General features: G+C 39.1%; 1 protein-coding gene and 1 pseudogene across 7 annotated transcripts in view; one reads left to right on the top strand and one right to left on the bottom strand.

The window, feature by feature from the left end:
• The window catches only part of PRKCB (protein kinase C beta), a 388,768-nt gene that overhangs the window by 263,497 nt on the left and 99,069 nt on the right, over positions 1-26,202 (top strand). For all 7 annotated transcript variants that reach the window (XM_077141522.1, XM_077141519.1, XM_077141520.1 and 4 more), the window contains 3 exons: positions 10,155-10,311; positions 11,446-11,580; positions 22,581-22,677. In XM_077141522.1, coding sequence (XP_076997637.1) covers positions 10,155-10,311; positions 11,446-11,580; positions 22,581-22,677 — 389 coding nt within the window. The remainder of the gene's footprint in view (positions 1-10,154; positions 10,312-11,445; positions 11,581-22,580; positions 22,678-26,202) is intronic.
• Positions 3,709-4,780, bottom strand: LOC143667359 (myosin regulatory light chain 12B pseudogene; annotated as a pseudogene).

Genomic DNA, 26,202 nt, shown 5'->3' with positions numbered 1-26,202 from the left:
ATGCTACTTTGGAAAATAGTTTGGCAGTTTCTTATAAAGTTAACCATATGCTTATCATGTGACCCTAGAGAAATGAAAATTTATGTTCACACAAAAACCTATTCATGAACATTCATAGCGACTCTCTTCATAATCACCCCAAATGGAAACCATGCAAATATTCCTCAACAGGTGAATGGATAAACAGACAGTGGTATACCCATATTATGGAATACTACTCAGCAGTAAAAAGGAATCAAACGCATTCTTATAGATAGCAGCTTGTATGACTCTCAGAAGCATTCTGCTGAGTGAGAGAAACCAATCTCAAGAGGTTACTTAATGCATGATTCCATTTATAAAGTATTTTTGAAGAGATAAAACTATTGTAATAGGAAATAGATGTCTTTGTCAGGAATTGGCTGTGGGCAGAGTGACTACAAATGTTCGGCATGAGGAATTTTTCTGTATCCTGACAGTGTTGAAACTACATTTAAGGTAAAATTCACAGTTGTACAACAAAAGAAAACTTCAATTTTACTGCATACTAATTAAAAAAATAAAATTAATGCCACACACAAAAAGTAAACATATGAAAGACTGATTAAAAAACAAAACAAGACATAGGGATGATAAGGCAATAGACTAAGATACTGAGAAACTGGTTAAGAGGATGGCATTTGCCAGAACATATGATACTGAAAAGTATTTTAAAACAATAAAATAAGTTGCACTGCATAGAAATAATAAATAGAGGAATGCCAACTGCAGAAAATGTAATTAATAATATGGAAACAAGTTTAAGGAGGTCGTTCCCAGAAGTCAGGGAAAAGGAACAAAGAAATGAATACCATGAAAAAAATATGTAGATGTAGAGGACAAACAGCATTTATCGATAGATAAATGGATACCAGCTGTTCCTGGAGAAAAGGACCAGAGCAAATAGAAAATAACTTATATTCAGAGTAGAGAGCAGGACAATTGAATAATAAAACAAGTAAAAAGAATATTTTAATGGTAAAGGATAAAATCTATGACTAAATAGTAGTCATGAACCTCAAATAACATAGGATACATGGGATCAAAACACATAAGATAAAACTGCTAGAGATGAAAGGAGAAATATAAAGACATATATTTAAAAGAACATACTATGTCTTTGACACATAAAAACTGGCAAAAATATAGTTGTGGATAATTTAAGATAATTAAGCAAATATCAAATAGCTCTATCTTGATTTCTGAATCCTTCAATAAGAGAACCACCTTTTCTAAAAGTGTGCTTGTATGGTCACCCTAGTTAATATTGAATAGCCCTTTGAGATGTCTGTGGGTAATCAGCATTTCAAGAGACAGGGAAATAGAGACTCAGAGAAGTCTTTTTTTTTTTTTTTTTTCTTTTTGCATGGGCAGGCACCGGGAATTTGAACCCAGGTCTCCAGCATGGCAGGCAAGAACTCTGCAGAGAAGTCTTTTGACTAAAGAGTTCTGATAGAGTCATGGTAGAGGTAGAATTCAAACCCAGAGCTGTCTAATTCCAAAGCCCAGTCGTTGCCAATTTAGTTCCTGATTCATCTGTACTAGCTCCCTACCATCATTTCGCTTGTTGTGGCTTGATAGCTGTGATACTCCCAGCTGGAGGTCTTTCTGAACATGGATAATTAGATGTATCTTAGCTGTACCACTACCAGCAGTGAAGGGAAGCTTCAGAAGTTGAAGGAGCTTCTGGGGCCGTGACATGCTCAGGATGACTTAGAGTCTGAATGTGGGCTGCCCCAAGACCCTCTGTTTGCTTGCTTGGTAATTGGAGCCTATCAGATGAGACTATAGAGGATGGCCAGTCATGGGAATTGAGAAGGGAATTCGAGGGATAGAGGGCACATAAAAGCTTCTATCAAAGGACAACCTTAGGGTTAGAAGCCAAGTAGTGAGTAAACAGGAGTCAAAGGGAGAAAAATCTAGGGGGTAGATTGTAGAGCAGAGGGTTAAAGAGGCTTCCAACTTAAGGTGTGTGGGGCAGTGAGGAGGGATGGAGGGTTGATCAAAGCCCAGGTAAACTGTCAACAGGCGGTCATAGGATTAGAAGAATGGGGGCGGTACAGGGTGGCCAAAACAGGTTGATAGCTCCCAGTTTTTTTTACCAGTTTTCTGTCTTCCTCCAACCCTGGTTTCATCCTAGGGCATGTGCTGAATGTTTATCTTTGTCCCCAGAGAGGGCGACTGGATGAGCTTGTAGGGGTTGTCAGGGGCTTATTCACCACAGAGATCATTCCTGGGGTCTCTGATTCTTGGGGGTTGTCACTGCACAACTGAAATGCTTTAAAATTAAGTTTTAATATGACAATACAAGAATGCATTCTCCTAAGAAATTTAGAATGTGACAATAAGGGTAAAGTCCCTTTTGCCCAATTTATCTCTTCCTCGGACCTAACTATTTAAAAAATCAATTTGGATATGTCTTTTTTAACATATTTTCATACATGCATAACTTTGTAGAAAATATATTTCATTGTACCCTTTCTTTTGCAAATTTGGAAGGTCTCTGTCTTTTTTAATTTTTTATTTTGACAAAATCTCAAAATTATAGAAAAGTTGCAAAAGTAGTACTAGGAACTTCTGTATCTCCTTACCTGAGTCACTAATAGTTTATAGTTTACCCCATTTGATTTGTCATTCTCTCTATATAAATATTTTTATATATGTGTATTTTTCATTCTTAAGTCATCTGAGAGGCAGTAGGAATCATGGTTCCCATTTAAACCTAAATACTTTACTGTATTTCCCAAGAACAAGGACATTCTCTTACAGGTGGGTAATACAGTTGTTCATATCAGGAACATTAACATGCTAGTGCTAATATCTAATAAAGTCTAGATAATAGATTTCATCAATTGAACCACCAGTGTCCTCATACCTTTTTCTTAACAAAAAGGCATTATAGGGGATGCAAGGGTAGTTTCATGGTAGAATTCTTGCCTGCCATACGGGAGACCTTGCCACTCAATTCCTGGTCCATGCACTTCCCGAAAAAACAAACAAGCAACTAAAAAAAACGAAAAAAAAAATTCAACAAATGGTACTACAATATACTACAATAATGGGATCCTTATATGGAAAAATAATAAAAAGTGACTCCACCATATAGCATACAAAAAAATCTATTATATGTGATTCTTTATCTTTTTTTTTTTAGAAGCTATAATCTTTTATTTTCTCTTTTTCACCTGGAAAGAATTTTCTAAAATTCTGTTCAAATAATCAGTTACACTAAGATTACTTAAAAGTTCAATTATGGCTACAGAATTATTTCATAATGTAGTAGAAATGCATGACACTTTTAAGAATTTGGGGCTTTTCAGAGACAGCATAGTGGTTACAGCATGATAAGCTCTGGAGTTAGACAACTTCGGTTGAAATTCTGACTCTTTTATTCACTGACTTGACCAGTTAGTTACTCAATCACTCTTAACTCAGTTTCCCCATTGGAAATATAGAACGAATAAAAATCTATTTCATAAGGTTGATAGGAGGATTCAATGCAAATAATATATATGCAATGCTTTACACAGTAAATTTCAATAGTTAACTACTCTTTTCTTCAGATTTTGCCTCTATTCCTTGAAATCTTGTATCAATAAAACATTTAATGTTTTCTCTAATATATTCTATATTTATCATTCAGTAGTTCAAATATTTGACTTACTAGCAGTGTGGAAAAAATAAAGGCATAACTAGTTTTTACTGCATAATATTAAATTGTACTTAAAAGTTCTGAAGAATACTGTCCATATATATGAAAAAATAAATTTTACCATGAAATTTGAATAGTATGAAGTTGAAAACCTGAAAAAAGAACTACTCTAAACTACCACTCATTGGTTTAACTTGCCATTTTATTTCATTTGAGCCAGCATTATCTTTATTTTAAAATAGCATTTTTATTATATAAAAATGTAAAAATCCAGCAAAACCAGAAATATGGGTATATTTTCCTGGGCTTTCACATTTGTTGATTTTTATTCACAATCTTTTTCAACACAATCTCTTTTTCATCCCCATTTCCAGTCTGATTATACAGTTGCTAAGTGGTAGAAAGGTCTGGAATAAATACCTCAAAAGAAAAAAGAAGACAGAGCTGTGAAGCTAAATGCATGCAAAAGGTCCTATGAAGGTGGGGGGAAGTGTCTTGGAGATAAAACAGAGTAAGACAAATTAACTGGAAGGTTTTAGCTAAAGCTCTTTCAGTCATCCTTGTCCTTTGCTCCGTGTTTAAGGATGCGAGTGAACTCGATGTAGTTGAAGTTCCCCTTTTTGTCGATAGGTGCTTCTCTGTGCAGCTCGTCCACTTCCTCGTCTGTAAACCGATCCCCCATGGTGGTCAGCAGCTCTCTCAGGTAATCCTCCTGGACGGTGCCTGTTGCCTCTTCATCAAAGCAAGCAAAAGCGTTTCTGATGACATCCTCTGGGTCTGTGCCATTTAATTTCTCACCAAACATAGTGAGGAACATGGTAAAATTTATGGGACCTGGAGCCTCATTCATCATCGCTTCAAGGTAGGCATCCGTTGGATTCTTCCCCAGAGAAGCAAGCATATCGTGCAAATCTTCCTTGTCGATGAAACCATCTCTGTTCTGATCGATCATGCTGAAGGCCTCTTTGAACTCCTGAATCTGTGACTGGTCAAACATGGCAAACGCACTGGATGTTGCGCGCTGAGGGCGCTTCTTGGTGGTCTTGGTCTTTGCCTTTTTGCTCGACATGGTGGCTGCTCAGTTCTGTTCCAGACTCCAGAACCAGGTTATCCTCGTGATTCTTTATCTTCATCTTGCTTTCTTCTTCAACATGTTAGTATATATGGTGTTCTAGTTTGAAAACTGCCGGAATGCGATACACCAGAAACGAAATGGCTTTTATATCTTTTTTGGGGGGAGGTGGGGTGCATGGTCTGGGAATTGAACCTGGATCTCCTGCATGAAATGAGAGCATTCTACTACTGAACCACCTTTGAAATGGCTTTTTAATTGGGGTATTTATTAAGTTGCAAGTTTACAGTTTTAAAACCATGAAAATGTCAAAATTAAAGCAAGGCTATAGAAATGTCCAATCTAAGGCATTCAGGGAAAGTTACCTTGGTTCAAGAAGGCCGATGAAGTTCAGGGTTTCTCTTGCAACTGGGAAGGCACATGGCAAACATGGTGACATCTGCTAGCTTCCTCTCCAGGCTTCTTGTTCCATGAAGCTCCCCCAGGGGCGTTTTCCTTCTTCATCTCCAAAGATCTCTGGCTGCTTGGGCTCTTGTGGCTCTTTCCAAAATATTTCCTCTTTTAAAGGATTCCAGTAAACTAATCAAGACCCACCCTGAATGGGTGGAGTCACATCTCCCTCTATCAAAGGTTAATACCCAAGATATCGCTGTGAAGATAATCTAATCAAGTTTTCAACCTATAGTACTGAATAGGGATTAAAAGAAAGGGCTGCCTCCACAAGATGGATCAAGATTAAAACATGGCTTCTCTAGGGGTACATGATCCTTTCAAACCAGCACATATGGGTAGCTCAGTGTTACTAGCATGTGCCTAGAACTCCACAGCATAACTGTGCTGTGGATTGTATAGCCTGTCCCCTGTTGATGTGCACTTAGGTTATTTTCTATGTTTTGCCATTACATCCATCCTCATACCTAACTGAATCTTAGTGAGTGTTGCTTTGAATTGCTGTTATGAGGACACAGAGGACAGGTGAGGACTTGTGATGTTGAGGAAAGTACCTTCCAAAGGAATTAATACAGAGATGCTCCTGGTTCACACAGTGTAAGATAAATGCATTAAAGCAGTATAATTGTTCAGATCTTTCTAACAGATAATTGTATCTTTTTGGGGGGTGATAAAAAAGACCAGGAAAATTCTAAGTGAAAACAATTCTCAGGAAAATAGTTAAAATTAGTGCTGTCTTTCTGTGGACTCAGGACAGTTTTAGGTAACTTTCACAGAAATTTGGAGGCCATGCTTGCTCTGAAAACCCTTTAATGGAAACAGCCAGACCTTAGCCATGTTCACTGGATCAGGAGACTTTTCTTCTGTACATTTCGCAAACTTCCACAGAGGAAGGTTGCTATTTCTACTTTGTGTGAAGCATTTTTTACCATCTGGGCTGGCTGGATTTCAGCAAAGATAGTAAAGAAACATTAATCAAGAAAAATCAAAGTTAGTCTCGCCAAGTGTGGTCTAGAGAGATTTGCTTCCTCAATAGATAGGCAGCTGTCTTGCTGCTGAGAAGTGTGTCTCTACTTTGAAAAGCTTCGGAGGGAAAGGTCTTTGGATCTTAGCCTCTAGCTACTGTCAGCTGTTGACGACAGGGTGGTTTTAGTAGGCAGAGCTCTCGGAGAGGCCAAAGCAACAGACCTACAGTCTGTCCACTTCACAGAACATATGGCCTCCTTTGGTAGAGGGTTAACTCAAAGTAGAAGAAAGTCCCCGTGAGGGCCAGGGGAGAGGTAGACTCATGCCTCATTTGGGAATGTGTGGTTCTAGGGGAGTGGATGCCCAAGAAGAGGTCATTCTTAAGCCATTCACTGTGACATGGGCCGTTCAAGAGTACACCACACTCTTGTTCTGCAAAGAGCACTCTGGAAGGTGTGGTGTCAGATCGTAAGGGAGGGAGGGAGCATCCTTACCAGGCAAGAGAAAGATGAGCCGTTTCATTTGCAAATGTATTGCCAATCACCAGACAGACAAGTTTCTGGCACTTCAGGGTGTCCCACATTGTGTTTACATGAAGCGCACTTCGTGATAGATGTGTCACTCTGAGATCCTGGCCCAGGAACTGGCACATGCTATTTTCCTCAGAAGGCTCAGGAAATGAGAAAAAGAAACAGTTGGAGATTCTGTCCTATGGGGAAAATGCATGGATATTGTTTTGGTTTGCTAATGCTGCTGGAATGCAATATACCAGAAATGGGTCCGTTTTTATAAAGGGGATTTATTAAGTTAGAAGTTTACAGTTCTGAGGTCTTAAAATTGCTCAAACCACATCATCTAGAGAAAGATACTTTGACTTTGAAGAAAGGTTATTATCTGTTACATGGGAAGGCATCTGAGGTCCTTGCTCTCAGTTTGTTGCTTTTAGCTTCTGTTTCCAGTGGCTTTCTCTCCAAGTGTCTCTTGGACTTCACTTAGCTTTTCAGGGCAAAACTCTGTTTTATCTCTTAGCTTAGCATCTCTGGGCTGGTTATTTTTTCTCTTCACGTGTCTGTGTGTCCTGGTTTCATACAACTCTCTCAGCTTCTGGCATCTCCTGGGGCTTCTGGCATCCTTTTCATCTCCAAACATCTGTGTCTAAGCTTTCCACAAAATGTTTCCCCTTTAAAGAACTCCAGTAAACTAATTAAGACCCATCTTGAATGGACAAGCTCACATCTCCATCTAATCAAAAGGTCACACCCTCAATAGGGTATGTCACATCTCCATGGAAACAGTCTAATCAAGGGTTCCACCTTAAAAATAGGCCTGCCCACAAGATTGGATTAGGGTTAAAAGAGTATGGCTTTTCTGGGGTTCATAATTGTTTCAAACCAGCACAGGTATTTTGCAAAATTATTATCCTCCAGAACAGCATTACTTAAGTGTGCTCCCTGGACTGGCAGGATTAGCATCACCTGGGATCTTTTTTTTTTTTTTTTTTCTACCTGGGCAGGCTCTGGGAAATGAACCCAGGTCTCCAGCATGGCAGGCGAGAACTCTGCCTGCTGAACCACCTTGGCCCACCCATCACCTTGGATCTTGTTAGAAACACCAATTATCAGATCTTGATCTAGATTTACTGAATCAGAGTCTATAGTGACAGGCCCCAGGAATTCGTGTCTCAGAAGCATTCCAGGTGCTTGTTAAGCACGTTAAAGTGAAAGCAGCCCTGCTCTAGAAGGGAACAAATAGAAAGGGCAGATGCATTAACCTCAGGAAGTAAAACCATAAATGGTTCCATTTGATACTGGTCCACTTGTTACCATCAGAAAACAGTCCTAATAGTAAGGCTCGCCTGATCCTGCATCAAACAGAGAAACAAGTCTCTTTATTTTGGTGAGATGAGTCTATTGGAGATGCATCATCAAAGAACTGAAGGAAAATTTTCCAAGACCGGTTTGGAGTGGGAAGGATGGTTTGGGCGTTTATAACCCCAAACAGACAAAGAAATAGCAAAAGTCCAGAAGAAAGCAGAAAAAAGTTTTAAAAACTAAGAGCCACAGGGTTCATTCAAATTGAGTAACGGTAGCTTGCTTCATTTTGTTTGGTTAGCATATTCTGTATCTGATAGGCCCTTCATTCTTTGCTGGCCATTCAGACCTTTGATTTTGTCTTTCAACAGGAAAAAAGGTGCTGATATTGGTTCATAAAATGTTTCATTCCTGCAAGTAGAGCAAGGGAGGGTTTCTGGGAACAGAGAGTGAGTTTTCTTTTTGTTGAGAATAGACCAACAGCCAACTATTTCAACAATGGCTTTTTATGCTTAAAATAATTCAAGGCTGCTGAGTGAAGTGATTACACCAAAACAGTTTTTTAGCTACTGAAGACTATACTAAGCATTTTCCAGCTAAAAGATTATATTGAGTATTTTTGCTTTATCCAGCTATCAAATCCAGATATGTTTAACTCTTCATAATAAAAATGGACAAATGTAGTAAAACATTTGTTTTGCTATTCACATAGGCTGTGAATAATGATAATAATAAAATAGCAGTAAGATAACTAGCATTTATGGAACATTTCCTAGGTGCCAGGCTGTGTGCTAGACATTCTTCATCTGAGTTTACTTTTGTAACAACCCAGTGAGGTATATTGCTACTTTATTGATGAAGAAATTGAGGTTTAATAATGTGAATAAATGCTAAGCAAGCAGACCCTGAGCTTGTAGGTATGTATCCATCCTCCTATATAGCCTGGCGCCTGTCTCGTTGGAAATCCACTGTCATTTTAATAAATTTGGCTTCATATACTTCTTGGGGATAGGATCAACATCTTCTTCCCCTGTGTCCCCAGTGCTTAGTTCTGTGTTGCCATGTGCTTGTTGAACTTAATCGAATCAAAGCCACAGAGGAAAAATTCTGAAGTAAATATGGACCTGATACTAAAGTCACATCTTTTCAAATTGTGCAGGATATTTGTGGTTTTGGTACCTGATGCAAATGGGGATGGGACATGAAATTTTTGTTTTATTATGGAAGTCTTAGAAAAATCTTGAATAACAACTATGATAACAGATATCTTTTTGTTATTCCTGACTTTAATGTGGGATTGCATTTATCATTAAATGTGGTGCTACTGTGTCAGACAGATAACCTTTACCTTGTTAAGAAAATTCCCTGCTGTTTCTAGTCAATTGCAATGATACCATAGTTTTCTTCTTTGCCCTATAACAGATAAAGTTAATAATAGATTTTCGAAGGTTGAACCATCTTTGCATTTCTGGTGGAAGTCAATATACATGAGCCTTTTAGCATATAATTTGATTCCATTTGCTAAATATTATTCTGGATTTTTCTGTCATTAGTCTTAAGAAAATCAGACTTTACAGTCTGCACAAATCCCATTTTCCTATCTTTTTCCCTTGACCACCCATGTTACTTCTGACAGTCAAATTGACTCCTGACTAACTAGCTTTGTTTTTCCAGGCTGATACCTTATTCCCCCTCACTTTTCCTACTGCCAGCTGCTTCTATGCTGTTGACCCTCTGCTTCCTTTCTTTCTCTAAAGCTTGGGTGTTCTTGATTGAGGGTGGTGCCCAACTATAATGCTGTCAGTAATTTTTCTGGTCTTCTCTCCACGAGCTCAGTCTGGGTTATGGGTGATATTCATAGATGACAGGTGCACTTTGGTTTATAGGGAAGGTATTTCTTGTGAGCCTTTTGGAAAACACATTTAAAGAATTTACAGTTAATATTGGAGGTGGGGTGGGGAGAGCAATATGAAAGTAGGATATCCATTTTAAACAAATACAGAGCACAGTGTCTTTTCAGGTTATCTCGCTTTATATGCTTCTTAGCTATTGGTGTGAATAAATTAAAATTCCTGTTAAAGTAAGTGTGATGCTGAGGACCTGTGGGACAGATTCTGCAGCCATCACTGGTCGATGCTTAAACATTTTGGGGTTATTAATGCTGAAACTGCCTTTCCTTTTTCAGTAAGAGATGCTAAAAACCTCGTACCTATGGACCCCAATGGCTTATCAGATCCCTACGTAAAACTGAAACTGATTCCCGACCCCAAAAGTGAGAGCAAGCAGAAGACCAAAACCATCAAGTGCTCCCTTAACCCCGAATGGAATGAGACATTTAAATTGTAAGTTAAAATTATTCCAGCCCAGCAGGGGTGGTAGACATTGGGTATTTCTGTTACCCTCTCTCAGCTTCTCTTTCTTACCCTCTCTCCCCGCCTTACCCTTCCACCTGCATTTTTGCATTGTGAGCCAAGTAAAAATTGGACCCTATTTTTTCTGAGTCGACAATGCCTGTGATGCTATGTGTGGGGAAAAGGAATAGGAATAGTGTCGATGTGTTGTGATGTGAAGGCAAGTTGCGGGAAAAGCTGTGGGTCTCTACTAACAAACAGTGTGGCCGAGCGTTTACGGATGATGCGGGGCCGCAGCATGCTGGGGCAGCTTCATGTAGGGTCTTCTCTGGCCAGTGCCCCTGGGGATCTACTTCTGTTGCATCTGAGCCAACAGGTGCTAAATTATAACAGCCAGTATTTATTGAACATATACTCTGTATAATAGGCACTGCGCTAAGTGACCCAGGTTCATTGGCTCATTTCCTCCTCATTTTACTGATGGGGCTTATAGAGGTTAAATAATTTGCTCAAAGTCTCACAGCAAATACAAGGCATGGTGGGACTCAATCTCAGGCCAGCAGCTCCAGAGGCCGTACTTTTAGCCTTTGTGCACAAGCATAGGTCCCTGTGATAGCTGAACTCGGTCTTTTCTCTGTCATGACAAAATTGGGGGCCATATCATCTCAATCAAGGACATGCCTTAGAACAATTTCCTCCGAACAGGTACCCACAAGGCCCTTAGATTCAATACCTTTTCTCAGCCTTATCTTTGCACGTATGTGCAAACACACACATATGTACACAAGTACTCAATTGATATCCATATTTCTTATGTGACTGTGTGTCAATAGAATTTCCTGAACATGGAAAAACCCTATTAAGACATAAGACAGTAGGCGTGGTTAAAGAAAAACTCTCCCTGTTAGAACCGGCCTAGGGTCTCTGCTTCTTTAAGCTACAGGCTGTCAAACAGGAGAAGCTTTCACTCCCTGGGGACCAGCCTGGGATGGAAACTGAAAATGTTTCTTGCAACAGCTTGTAATCTTCTAAAACTCCTTCCTTTGGGTCTTGTCCTCCGGTACATTTCATCTGCTTGAGAAATCACAACAAACACTGATGACTTTTCTGTTTTTCTCTTTTCAGTCAGCTCAAGGAATCAGACAAAGACAGAAGATTGTCTGTAGAGATCTGGGATTGGGATCTGACCAGCAGAAATGACTTCATGGGATCTTTGTCATTTGGGATTTCTGAATTGCAGAAAGCTGGTGTTGATGGCTGGTAAGAAAGGGTTTGCTTTGAAAGCTACGGTAGGGCTTGACCCTCCAACATGGGGTCAGCTATGTTTCCCTTTCTCCCCTAAAAGTGAATAACTAAAGCAGATTTGCAACATTATGGTTTGTAGATTGAATCTGTCTCATAGCTGTGGTTTCTTTGCCCTTTGTACTAATGAAATATGTAATTAATTGCCAATATTTTAAAAATCAGATATTTACCATAAAATCTGGATTTTGGGGTTCTCTTGAAAAGGCACATCTGGCACTACGGGGCAGCCTTCGTGGCAACCATTGCTAACAATGGGAAGTAAATGCCCCCTTTGTATAGGGCATAGATTCTCTATTTGCCCCAATCCCCACCAAAACCTGCTTTATCACATCAGCGCCCCTTTCTACAAAATGACTTGACTGGGTCCATGGGCACTAAGGTGAGCCTCTTAATTTACCCAAAAGACACAAGTAATCTGCTATTAGATTCTGACTCCTTGAGGAGGTGCCCTTTCATGGGGAACATTAACACAGCTGGCCACGAAGGTACTGGAAGGTTGCTGTCATGGGCAGCTGCAAGTCTCCTTTGTCTCGGGGTTTCTGCTTTGCTCCCTTTTTATGGAAAAAAAAAATCCTTGCCCAGTGTTACCAACAAAGAGGCAGGGTGAGCAACAGTTGCACAATATCTGAGTAAAAGAGTCGGAATATATAATCCAACCTGGCACTATAACTTTGAGAGAAGTGGTGATTAGGGGTTGCTGTCAGGTCTTTAAGAGGAATTGACTCATTTCTGAACTGTCTCATTCAAAGCTCGTTCAGTTGCAGGTGAAATAAAATAAAAATCAAACTGGTTTAGCAAAAAACAGAATGTATTGTCTAGACCACACAGCCTTTCTATTGCTCACCTTACAACTTCCATATCTTTCCTCCATATTTGTAATAGACTTTTGTTCAAATATGTATTGTGTCTATTACATTCTTGTCACTAGAGATACAGCAAAGTATAAGGCATACTTGTCCTAATGGAGCTTAACTTTTAGAGGAGAATAAACTTTAAACAAGAAATTGTACAAATAAGCAATCAGTGACAATGTTATGAGAGAGGGAAAGGAGGAGAAATGGTGCTGAGAATATAAAAAAAAAGGGTACCTAATCCTGACCTAATCTGTTAAAGCATAATTTACACATTTTTAATAACCTAATTCTCATAAAATAGATAATGGACATTTGTCATAGTTTTGCTTAACTTACGAATGAGGCAACCACAGAGGATGAACAACTGATTTCAATGAGAATCTTAGATAATCAATACAAAAAGGAAGGCTGAAATAACTTTGCTAAATTAGATAGAAAACTGACTGATAAACGAGGCAATAAAACCATAACCCTTGGGGTTATCTTATCCATGAGACAGGAAAAATAATTTGTCTCACCTCTGTTTTCTACATGTTAACTTCTGACTTTACAGGGCTGAAAGACCATCTGAGTTCTGCTCGATTGTGAGTAGTAAGTCAAACAAGGTTATGTTCCCTCAGGCAGGAGATAACTAATTAGAAAATGCTGTAGCTTGGCATTAAAAGGTCACACAGTCATTGCTTTTGCCTTATTTTCAAGATTTGAATAATTTTTCCTAACCAAGGGATGATGTGACTTTGCCAGGTCCCACAATCACTTTTTGAGTCAAGCTTAAAGAGGTTAAAGAGAAACAATGCATGATACCCATGGGGCGTAGCTCAGACATGAGAGGACATAATAATAATAGTTTCATTAACACTGGTTGCCACTTACTGACTCTTATTAGATGCTCGGCACTGTCTAAACACTTTCCAGGAGCCTCGGTCACACATTTGCACAATACTAATCAGATGGGCAGAGAATTGAGAGTGTCTTGATTTTCTGTAATGGACCTCGCCTTTCTTATGCAGCTTGGTGACCTTGCCCGGCACTGCATGTGATGCCCTCTGCTCGTCACTGGCTTCTAGTGCTCACTGAGGCAGGACTGTCCCACCTGGGCTTTGGCGTACCAGTCTGCCATCACGCTGACCATAAGATCAGCAAGCATCTCCAGGGTTAGGCAGAATGGGTTTGTCTTTGAAGAGAGGAATAGCAGAGCAAGTGTGAGGAAGTGGGCTGAGAGGTTGGCACAATCAGATGGTATTCTCCGGGAGGGGCCGAGAATGGGCCATATAGTTCAGAAACCTGGCAGAAGGAGAGAAGCTTACCCAAATTTGATTAATAGGTATTTCGTTCCACTTGACCAGAGGGGAAAGCAGATCAGCTAACTCTTTATGAGGTGAAGAATGGAAATTTGGAGGGCGAGTGTCTCTCCTTGTCATATGTCAGCAAGGAGTCTTAGCTAAGTCTTAGGGGGAAGGGTGGCTTTTTGCAGTAGCTGGTTTTCAGGAACATGAAAAGGGTTGGGAGATTTCTTAAACTCTGCTGGTTTCCAGGGTCACAGGGCTTGGGTGAGGTTCAGTATTATCAGTGGAGAGCCAGGAATGCTGCCTCAGAGTCCTCCATCTTTCCCCCTCCTTCAGCTGCTGCTGTGATGATACTGCCCTCCACGTGGGGCTCCAGATGAGGAGTGGGGCCAAGCTCCTTCGTCCCTCTTGCCCTCAGCCTGTGTTACCTCCCTCCTCCCCTGCCTTCTCTCTGCCTCCTCTTTCCCATGGTTCTCCAAGGCCAAAAGGGAAGGACTTTCTCCCACAGCATGCAGGGTCTTTCCTTAGGCCACATCCTTCTCTCTGGACTAGTGCCTGCCTTGTCTCCTCCCCTGGAGCAGACAGCAGGGTCCAGGGAGGGAAAAAAGGCTGAACAATAAGGAACAGTCCATTGGGAGTAAGTAAAAAATATTGCTGCATTTACACTTGCATTATCGTTTAATTCTAATCACAATTCTAGGACATCCCCATCAATCCTGAGGTTCGGAGCAGTTAAGAAGTGTGTACTGTGCTGGGGAGCCTAAGTGTATAACATATCCCATTTTGCCTTCTGGTGAGGGTTGGCGGTGGGGGGACTAGAGGCTAGACAGCTCGGTTTTGGGTTTGGCTCTCCTGACTGGATGGATGCTTTGTGAACTTGGGCAAGTTACTTCCCCTCTTTGTACTACAACTTTCTCAAGTAGGTATGATTCCATTCATCAGGGATAATTACATTGCATTCACGTCCGTCTCTTAGGATAGTTGTGAAGTTGATGAAATAATGGTTGTGGGGTACTTTTGCAGAAGAAAAACCATCTTCAAATTTTGCAGATTAAAATTCCTTTTAGATTTAGGGCCGAGATACCTACAATGCATCTTGGCTCCAAATGTACCGGATCCTAGAGATTTGGATTCTTCTCTCAGGGGTTCATTTATAAATATGTGTTTTAAGTCACATATGCTCTCTGAGACTCAGTTTCCCTATCTGGAAGGGGGATGGGCTCTTCCAACTATTCTGTTTTGCTTTAATTTAAAACCATGTGGCAGAAACAGCTGTTTCTGTTTCTGTTTCCGCCCTAGGCCCCTCATCTGCCACTTTACCACCAGCTCTGTATCTGTTGTTAAATCCTTTGCTTTGTTTCTAATTTTGTTTATTTGTTCTGTCTCCTTTCTTTCCCCTTGATTTGCCAGCAGTTCATTTGTTTTATTGTTGTTTCTTTCCTCCAAAGAATTAGGTCTGAGATATGTCTATCCAATTCTGTTTTCCTGTTTTCTCTCTCATTTCAGTAGGTTTGTTTTATGGTGTTCTTTGAATCTTGGTTTAATATTTTGCTAATTTATTTTTATTCTTTTACCTTAAACTCTGACCTTTTAAACTAATGAACAAGCATTTGAGACAACAAATATTGCCTCTAAGTTTTGATGTGTTGCAGTCTGGCTCTTGTTGTTTACTCAAAGTCGGCAATTGTATTTTTAATTTCCTCTTTAACATGCTGTTTATTTAGGAGTGCTTTTTAACCTCTAGAATTAGTTTTTTATTTAACTTTTTTTCTACATGTCTCACACATAGACACATAATGAATGATAACACTCCAGTTAGGCACTTCAAGGTTTTAACGTGATAATAGATTAAATTAAAATTACCCTGATAAATCTATATAATTTTTATTTAATAATTTGGTTGACTTTTAAACAATTATATTTTCTTTTATGCACAAAGTAAAAGGCTTTTCTGAGATTTCAACATGAAGGAGCAGCTTCCTATAATATTAATGCTTTTATATTGTAATGTTTTTTTAATTTCTTCTGTACTGTGTGAGAGAATATTTTTTAATGATGTAAGCTTTAACTCCTTTCAAATGTAACAATGCAGCATGCATAAATTCTAAATTTTTATTATTAACATTAATTTACAGATTTAGTGCATCATAGTCAGAGAATATAGCCTATGCACTTTTCTTCCTTTCCTTTTCTTTTTTTTGCCATATTTTCTTTCTTTCTTTTTCTTTTTAGTGTAGTGTATACTCAGTGTTGGTAAATGTTCTGTGGACATTTCAATAAAAAGAGTATATTTCATATTTGTAAGGTATATATTTCAATATTTATTAATTCTACCTTATAATGTCCAGACCTCTTATGCCTTCAATATTTTCCTTGATCTGATTCAGTTTGCTTGATCTGATCTAAATGTGTGGTGCTTGTTGAATTTCTCCCAGTAAAATTGTTTTTGAAAATTTCCTTTCATTTCTAATGGTTTTTGACATATATTTTGAGGTATTATTTTTCTCTAAATATAATTCCAAGACTTATTTTCAAGACTCATTATATCAACATAAAGTTATCCTTGTCACAATTAGTGCTTTTTGCCTATAGCTTTACCTTGTTGCTGACATTCATTAACTCATTTACTCAGATCTGTTTCCGTGAGTGCCTGCGGTGGGTGACATCCTTTTCTAGGTACTCAGGATACACTTGTGAGCAAATCAGCCAACAGTCTTTGGCCTCATGGAGTTTTCTTTCTAGTTGGAGAAAAAATAAACAAAAAATGAATAAAAATAAATAGTAAAACATGGTATTTTGAGGCTGATAAATGCTTTCGGGAAAAATAAACAAGAAATGGGTAAAGGGAATACTGGGAAATGGTGGTACTCGGCTCTAAATGGAATGCTCAGAAAAGTACTCACTGAAAAGGAGACAGACAGCCCAGACCTCAAGGAGGTGAGGGAGCGAGCCATGTGGCTATCTAGAGAGAATTCTGATAGAGTAGTAAGTGCAAAGGCCCTGAGGCAGGTGGTATCTGGCAAGTTTGAGGAGGAAACTTGGCCTGTGTGACTGGAGCTGGATGAGTGAGTGGTAGGAAATGAGGCCAGAAAAGATGAGCTGGGGGCATTTGGCAGATCTGTGGAGCTTTGTAAGGACTTTGTCTTCTACTCTGAATAACATGGGGAGCCAAGGAATAGTGACAGCTGACTTATACTTTAATGTGTTCACTCTAAATATGAGTATTAGATCCTTCTTGCCTATTTAATCCATGCCCATTCTTGTTGGGTCTTTTTACCTTGTTAACAAGCAACATGTTACTGAATTTAAAAACAAAAAAACAAAAACCCCTGCATCTAAAATTCTTTTTTATTTTTATTTTTTTGGCATGGGCAGGCTCTGGAAATTGAACCTGGGTCTCTGACATGGCAGGCGAGAATTTTGCCACTGAGGCACCATTGAACCGCCCTCTTCTTACTTTTTATGGGGAAATGTTTTCATGTTTATATTGCCATGTTTTTATCATGGGTGTTTCTTTTTCTAAAGTTGTTTTCCTTTCTTATTTTATGCTTTTTCCCTTCTTCTGTTGAACAGAAATTTTATCTTAAATCATTATTACCTTCAAATTGTGTTTCTTTAACCTTTCTTTTGTTATTACTAAATAAGGCTGTTTTGGTCTTATTACAGAAGCAGTACCAAGAGCATGAGGGGTGGAATCATATTTCCTGGGTTAGACTTGCCATCCGACTCTTCCTAGCTGTGTACCCTTGTCAAAGTGCTTAACCTCTGTATCTCCTAATTTGGAGATAACTGAGTTTCTGTCACAAATACCACAAACTGGTTTGGCTCAAACAACAGGAATTAACTGGCTCATGGTTTTGACTAGAAGTCCAAAATCAAGGCTTCCGCAACGTGACACTTAATTCCCAGTCTGTAGCGTTCTGTTGCTGAGTGTTGGCAATCCTTGGGGTTCCTTGGAAATCTCTGCCTCCTTTTTGTTCTCTCCTTTCCTATTCTGTGACTTCCCTTTGTAAGGCCTCCAGGAAATCCAGATGACAGCCCATCCTGGCTCAGGTGGCCACACCTTAACTAAAAATAACATCTTTAAAGGTTCTATTTATAATAGGTTGACACCCATAGGGATGGAAATTAAGATTAAGAACATGGGTGGGCCATGGTGGCTCAGCAGGCAGGAATGCTTGTCTGCCATGCCAGAGGACCCGGGTTCAATTCCCGGTGCCTGCCCATGTGAAAAAAAAAAAAGAGAGAGAGATTAAGAACATGTGTTTGTTGGGATATATAATTCAACCTACCACACTATTTTAGGATTGTTGTGAGGTTATGTTATTTAATATGAGTGAAGTACCTAATGTCTAGTAAATAGTGAACACTCAATAAGCTTAGTCATTATGATTGAAGAATTGCTGGAAAATGCTAAAAATATATAAATAAGCAAACAAAGCATATTATCCAGAATACCATACCATTTCCCAGAGATAATCACTATTGACACTTATATTATACTATTTAGAATCTCATTTGTGTGTGTGACTGAAGGAAAAATGAAATCTGCTACTAACTGGTTGGTGTCCTGTATTTTTCATGTAATGATAATATATCATGAACCCATTTCCCTGTTACTCAGGAATCTTTTTTTTTCATTAATTAAAAAAAATTAACACAACATTTAGAAATCATTCCATTCTACATATACAATCAGTAATTCTTAATATCATCACATAGATGCATATTCATCATTTCTTAGTACATTTGCATCGATTTAGAAAAAAATAGAAAGACAACAGAAAAAGAAATAAAACGATAATAGAGAAAAAAATTTTTAAAAATTAAAAAAATAAAAATAATAATAATAATAATAAAAACTATACCTCAGATGCAGCTTCATTCAGTGTTTTGACATAATTACATTACAATTAGATAGTATTGTGCTGTCCATTTCTGAGTTTTTGTATCCAATCTTGTTGCACAGTCTGTATCCCTTCAGCTCCAATTACCCATTATCTTACCCTATTTCTGTCTCCTGATGGTCTCTGTTACCAATGACATATTCCAAGTTTATTCTCTAATGTCGATTCACATCAGTGGGACCATACAGTATTTGTCCTTTAGTTTTTGGCTAGTCTCACTCAGCATAATGTTCTCTAGGTCCATCCATGTTATTACATGCTTCATAAGTTTATACTGTCTTAAAGCTGCATAATATTCCATCGTATGTATATACCACAGTTTGTTTAGCCACTCTTCTGTTGATGGAGATTTCGGCTGTTTCCATCTCTTTGCAATTGTAAATAACGCTGCTATAAACATTGGTGTGCAAATGTCCGTTTGTGTCTTTGCCCTTAAGTCCTTTGAGTAGATACCTAGCAATGGTATTGCTGGGTCGTATGGCAATTCTATATTCAGCTTTTTGAGGAACCGCCAAACTGCCTTCCACAGTGGTTGCACCCTTTGACATTCCCACCAACAGTGGATAAGTGTGCCTCTTTCTCCGCATCCTCTCCAGCACTTGTCATTTTCTGTTTTGTTGATAATGGCCATTCTGGTGGGTGTGAGATGATATCTCATTGTGGTTTTGATTTGCATTTCTCTAATGGCCAGGGACATTGAGCATCTCTTCATGTGCCTTTTGGCCATTTGTATTTCCTCTTCTGAGAGGTGTCTGTTCACGTCTTTTTCCCATTTTGTAATTGGATTGGCTGTCTTTTTGTTGTTGAGTTGAACAATCTCTTTATAAATTCTGGATACTGGACCTTTATCTGATCTGTCGTTTCCAAATATTGTCTCCCATTGTGTAGGCTGTCTTTCTACTTTCTTGTTACTCAGTAATCTTATGCAACATCATTTTTAATAGCTGCATATGGTCCATTCTATGAATTTGCCTCAATTTATTTTATCATATTCTTACTATAAGGGATATAGTGCCTTCCTATGTAAGTAATTCTGCAATAAACATGCTTGTAGTAGAACTTTGTGCATAGTTTTAATTATTCCCTAATAAATTCCTAAGCTTGAAATTAGTAACTTTGAGAATATGTACATTATTAAAGTATTTGCCAAATTTTCCTGTAATTTTTCCAATTGATTTACATTCTCACCAAAGTTGGCAAGACTTTTTGTTTTACCCATACTTTGCAACATCTGGCATTATAAATTTCAAAGATATCATGTAAAGATTATACATGTTTTGTATTACTAATTATGCTGAACATTTTTATGTGTACATTAATATTTGTTTGTGTTTGTTATTGACTATGTCCTGTCTTTTCGCTATCTTTTTCTTATTGACTTATAAGAACTTTTTATATAAGAAGTAGATTAATGTGACATTGCATACATATATGTTGCAGTATTCCCCTCTTTCATGTTTTGTTTTGATAATATGCATTTTTCTTAGTGTTAAATAAAGCATTCAGTTCAAAGCTAATTAATAAGATAAATATTAAACCAACTGCATGAAAAATTTCTCTAGTTTGACTTCTAATTCACAAAATACTGAATTATCCATCCATCCTATTTACTGTCTCCAGTGAATTTTTTTAAGTCAGTAATTACAGTTTTCTTCTGAAAGTAATCTTTCCTAATCTCAGATTGCCTGTTTTTCATAGATGCATTAGCCTCTTGAATCTAACTGCAAATAGAAATTAAATACTTTCTAGACTCTTCTTTCCCTTGGCAACAGTTCTGTTTCATTCGGGGTACATACCTGTTTCTTCATCGTTTATCTTTTTTGAATAACTGGTTTTTTTTGTATGTCCTGTTATATTTCTCTTTCTTGTTTCCCTTAGAGAAGGGTGACACAGGAATGATGAGAGTCTCCATTCTAATCGTTCAGATTTGTACTTATTGGAATTCTATTTTGTCAGATCGGGGGTTGTGTTCCCTGTAGATATTTGGGAGATGGCTACACGATGAGCAGCCCTGTTGCCCAGTGGAGAAGGCATCTTCCCCTTGTTGGTTTCATGGATTGCAAAGATGGGAGTGTTGCTGCTCCTCTTTTTTTAATAGTCACAGGTGTCCTCATTTGGACTCACCAGTGGCAGGACCCTTCACCCCTCTGTAGCATACTAGCCACAGCAAACTTAAGCTAGGGACTGTGTCCCTGCTTGGTGCTGACACCCTGCATATTTCCTGAAAATGGAGGGGAATTGGTGACACTCATCCAGTCCCTGATGGTCTGATGCAGTTTGTTAGTCCCATTCAGTGATAACCAACTGTATCTTCCAAGGAATGGGACCCTAAATGACTTCAGATAGTACATGGTGGGAACATAAATGATATTGAATTACTCCTTTGGAAAAGCTGTTCTTTTGTCATTCAGTTATTTAGATCACCTCAAAGAGAAAATCTCAGAGGATGCCGGCATATCCTTAATACTTGCTGCTTGCCCATCTCCCATTTTAACAAAATGGGGGCCAGCAGACTCTAGGCTCAGAACCTTTGATAAGCATCACCATCTACCTGGACTCAAATAACACAGTTAAATTTGTACATATATACTTTTTATACTTACTTTCTGTTTGTAGCAAATGGCTTCCTTTTCAATGAAGAGATATAAAGTATTTCAAAATGAATTTATTATAAAACAGTAACAATGAAAAATATCATCATTAATAATCTATAGATTTAGTAAAATTCACAAAGGTACCATGTGAATGAATAAAGTTTGCCAAACACTGCTGCATAACTTCTAATATCTTTTTAATTGGTGGCAATTCCTGCAAGTCCCTGTTGTGTGGATAGCACCCTTCTTGATTTCTAGCAGAGATGCAGATGTTCTCTGAGTTTTATGTCTCTATCAATAATTTCAATGGAAATTTGGAAAACAAAAATTAAATATTAAACATGGAGATCTGGAGGCTCAAATTATCATCTCTACTTTGAATCACCTATCCCTCTATTTTTAGAAGCTGTCTGGGGAGATTGTGTATGAAGAAAAAAATAGTAATGAAACTGTAAATTTTGATTAGGATGGCTCTTTGGGAGAAAAACTTTTTGGGGTCTTTTTTTTACCCCTTCCCCCCTAATCAACTGACATTGGAACATCCGTTTTTCTTTCTCACTCCCATCTCATCCTCTGACAGATGGAAACATCTCTGTGATCAAGAAACTGAAGTCATAGTGTTTATTACACAATAATATTATGGTAGTAATGATGACAATGATACCATTGCTAAATGCTAATCACTGCACTTGTCATTTTCTATGGTTCTCTGTATTTCAGCCTTACATGAATCATATATGAATGGTACTCTCATTCCAAGTATTAAGTTGCAAAACAGACTTAGGGAGCCCAACTAACTTATCTGAGGTCATATGACGAGGCAGGGGCCGATGTGAGATTCGAGCCAGGCACAATTTTGACTCCAGGGCTTGTGCTTTTAACTACTAAGATAAACCATCTCTCAAGAGGTTGAATAAGGAACATGTTGGATAAGGAAACACTCAGTAGGGAAAAACAGCATCAGGAATTTAAATCCATGGTCGTCTAAATGTAGCAGGGTGCAAGGTGGCTAAATATGTCAAGGGAATGGTAGTAGAAGTGCTGAGAGAATATTATAGGAACACATTTACAATGGAAGATTTTATTTCCTTTTTTTTTTTTTCCACATGGACAGGCACCAGGAATCGAATCCTGGTCTCTGGCATGGCAGGCAAGAACTTTGCCACTGAGCCCCCATTGCACTGTCCCTATAATGGAAGGTTTTAGTATCTTTCAGAATAAGAAGTCACTTAATAGGTATAAGTAGGTGAGAAAACATGTAACACTTGAATTATGTAACTGAGAAATTTGTCCTGCTCCCTTGTCTCCTTGTAGGTTTAAGTTACTGAGCCAGGAAGAAGGCGAGTACTTCAACGTGCCTGTGCCACCTGAAGGAAGTGAGGGCAATGAAGAACTGCGGCAGAAATTTGAGGTGAGGTTTCTTTCTACATCATTGGTTCCACTTGAGTCGGCCTCTGTGTTGTTCCTGCTGCTTTTATGGTATGGTTTCTACCATGGCCTTTCCTGACTGTTATGGTATGGTTTCTACCATGCCTTTGCAATGTTGTTCCAGCTCCCAGAAAACTCTTATTTATACTTCAAAACCCCAATACAAGTATCATCTGCCTTGTTAAATCATTTTGGACTCCCTGCCTTCATTCAGATAAAAGCATTTCCTTGTAACTTTTATTCACTGCCTGGGTCATTTTGGCTTGGTCTGGGATGGTAACAATGGCTAATGAAAGAAGTGGACAGATTGGTGATATATTTTGGAGGCCAAGCCAGTTGGGCTTACTGATGATTGGATCTAATTTGAAATCTATCAATAGGATGGTGCTAAATGGTTAGCAAATGAAATTGATTTTGCCGTGACTCCATGAAATGCCCCATGGGAGGATCTTCCTGGAGGATAATTCTATCAAACGAATGGACCTTGTCTCTGACCTTGTGCTGTGCTGCTGGCCCTTCTCCTACCTCGGTTAAGCTCCCTCCCTTCCATGGAGGCAAATAGACCCCATTTTCAGCTATATGAGAGTATCAGCATGTAGGACACATTGCAGTTTTAAAAAAAAATGTTTTGGAGAAATTGGTTTGAGTACTTTTCATTATATGTGTACTGAGTGATTTTAAAGTGGTTTCATAAGGGAAAACATTATTTTGTTCATACAGAAACTCAATATATTGAATCTGGTGGGAAATCATCAATTCTAGATAAGCAGAGATGGCCTACTAATGGAAAAAATGTATAAAACTGTATAGCTAAAATGAAATAGATTATCATTGTGATTCATCAAATAATCACACAAGCAAATAAAAAAACTTTGGTTTCTATGAAGGAGATCTTCATGGTATACTGAGAGTATATAACAGGGAAATGTGACCTTCTCTAAGAGGACAGGGAAGTCATCATTTGAGGAAGTGACAATAGAAGTTAACCAAATAAAGAGGAGAAAGAGCATTTCATTCAGAGGGACCAGCATGTGCAAAGGCCCTGTGGTGGTGGGGGGGGGAGAATTATTGAGCAACTATGTTTGACGGAGAGAAAGCTAGCATGGGTAATGCCGAGAGAGCCAAGGAGTAAGTCTATATAAATGTGGGCTAGAGTAGCAGAACTGTGTTGTGCTGGTCTTGACAAAGATTTTGACATTTTTCCTAAGAACTCTTGTCAGTTTCCCCTCAGCTTGACAGAAATAACGCTTAGGCATTCCCAGGTCCCTTGTCTTGAGCCTGTTCTCTCTGCCCAGCCTGAACTAGGGTTCTGATTCAGTGGGGTCTCCCTTCCTGGGAACAAGTGGGATGGACATGGGGGGTTATCAGTTGCTCTCTGGTGGGTCAGTGGCTGAGAGTCATCCTCCTAGAGCCTCCTCAAGCACAAGTGAGTTCATGAAAGGACTTTCCCACCCAGCAGAGCTGAAACTGGACAGTGCTTGATAAAAATTGAACAGTAAGGCATGCTCTGAAAACATAATTCCCATCTCTTTCCCCTGATTTTCTGATATAGTGGTGCCCATCTGATGCAGTGTTTAAAAACATACAATTTTGGGTGAAAAAACAAGACTAGTATTTTCTTGTATTAAATGAAATCTCAGTTTTGCAAAATGATTTCTTCTGTCTTAGGGCAGCTGGGGTGATATTTTAGAACACCAAGGAAAACATTTCCTACATGACTAGAGCATTTGTCTCGGCCAGCTATTGGCTTGAAGTAAAGGACTGTTTTATCTGCATGCAACAAAATGTGTCCCTTTATTTCCAGCGAGAGCCTGCATACGCTTGTTTATGCCTGAATTATAATCGCTCCATACCGTATTTGTTGATTAAAAAAAAATGTTTCCAACAGACCGAAAATTGTTCTCAGACGCACAGAGGAATTTCAGTTGACCTTGAACGTGAGAAATGTAATCCCTGTGCAGTAACCAATTAGCACCCAGAATGACTCAGAAATTACTTTCAAGCCTCTTATCTGGAGAAATTCTGAGTGACCGTAAAATTGAGCTGCTAGAATTGGGGTAATAGAATTTCATGGTAGGATGAACTTGGTGCAGTTACCATATGTGGTATATTTCAGAACGTCAGAGTTGGCTGTTTTGGGGGCCTTCAAAGCAAGGCTGGGCTTGCTGATGGGCCAGGGAAGGGAAGAGTACATTTTGGATGGTTAAAATGGGGTTTCTGACAGGCTTGGAATTTATTTATCTAACAAAGAATTTACTATGTGCAATTTATTCTAAATGTGTTACAAATATTAACTCATTTAAGTTAGTCCTTAATAACAACCCTAAATGGTAGATAACTATTATTGTCCCTATTTTTTTTTTAACAGATGAGGAAACTGAGTTTCCAAGAGGTTGAGTAACTTTCCAAGCTCCCAAAACTGGCCATTGTTCTGATCTGAGTTTCCCTAAAGGATTCAAGGTGCAAGTCATTTATTTGAGAGATGACCCCAGGAAGCATCAGAGGGGAGTGGGAAAGTGAGGCAGGGAAGAGAAAGAAGTCTGGGAAGTGTGAATTATCAAGTAAATTACCTTTGTAGACAAATGGGATTTAATCCCACTGGAGAGCTCTAGAGTTAGCATAGAATGCATTCTCAGAGTCTTCTCCATCAGGGGATAAGGAAGCAGAGGTATTATCTGCTAGCTCCACTTCCATTCCTGGTTGAAGGTTGCTTCCAGGGATTAATTTGCCATCGTTTCGGCTTGCCATGCTTGTGGGCTGTGCTTGCTCCTGTAACCAGAACATAAGCCACACCAGGCAGAGTCACAGGTGTAGAGAGGTGAGTACCTGGGGTCTTGGCAGGGCACACGTAAGCACGTGTGTGCAGGGTAGTCTCAGTTATAGACGCTTGAGAGCCAGGCTGCCTGGATTTGTATCCCAGTTCTGCTACTTCCTTGCTTCCTTGCTGAGCCCCTACAGGCAAGTTACTTTATCTCTCTGAGCTTTTGCTTCCCCATTTGTAAAATGGGGAGCTTGTAACAATTCTTCCCTCCTGTGGTTATGGTGACGATTCAGTGGGAAAATGCATTCAGAACAGTGTTAGGTGTAGTTGTTACTACTTATCATTATCAGCTTTTCTCTTGGAGTAAATAAAGCTTGGAACATGCTCCTTTGGGGCCTTGGAAAAGCTGCTTGGGGCATTAGGAGAATCTGCTGAGTGAATGCCTGGCCACTGGGGTCTTCCGTTTCCACTCAGGGTGCCTGTAGTAGCTCCTGGTAGGGGTGGGGATGGCAAAGGAGTCTGTAGTTTAAGCCATGACCAGCACTGGTGGCCTGCAGTGGGGCCGTGGAACCTGGTGCTGAGGAGCCTTCTCTCCCCTGGGTAGTCTAGGAAGTAGCAGCGCTCTTTGCTCAGAAGTACAGTCTACCTGCTTTGAGCACTGAGTTTCTGGGCTCTGAATTGCAGACATGAAAAGGGAGCCATTAGTGTATTCCTACTTCTGAATGAGTATCCAACCCAAAAGATAAG

This window comes from Tamandua tetradactyla, chromosome 23, assembly GCF_023851605.1.
Source record: "Tamandua tetradactyla isolate mTamTet1 chromosome 23, mTamTet1.pri, whole genome shotgun sequence".
In the NCBI taxonomy this organism is placed as follows: domain Eukaryota; kingdom Metazoa; phylum Chordata; class Mammalia; order Pilosa; family Myrmecophagidae; genus Tamandua; species Tamandua tetradactyla.
The sequence above is the reverse complement of the archived record's forward strand: the minus strand, read 5'-3'. Positions and strand labels throughout refer to the sequence as shown.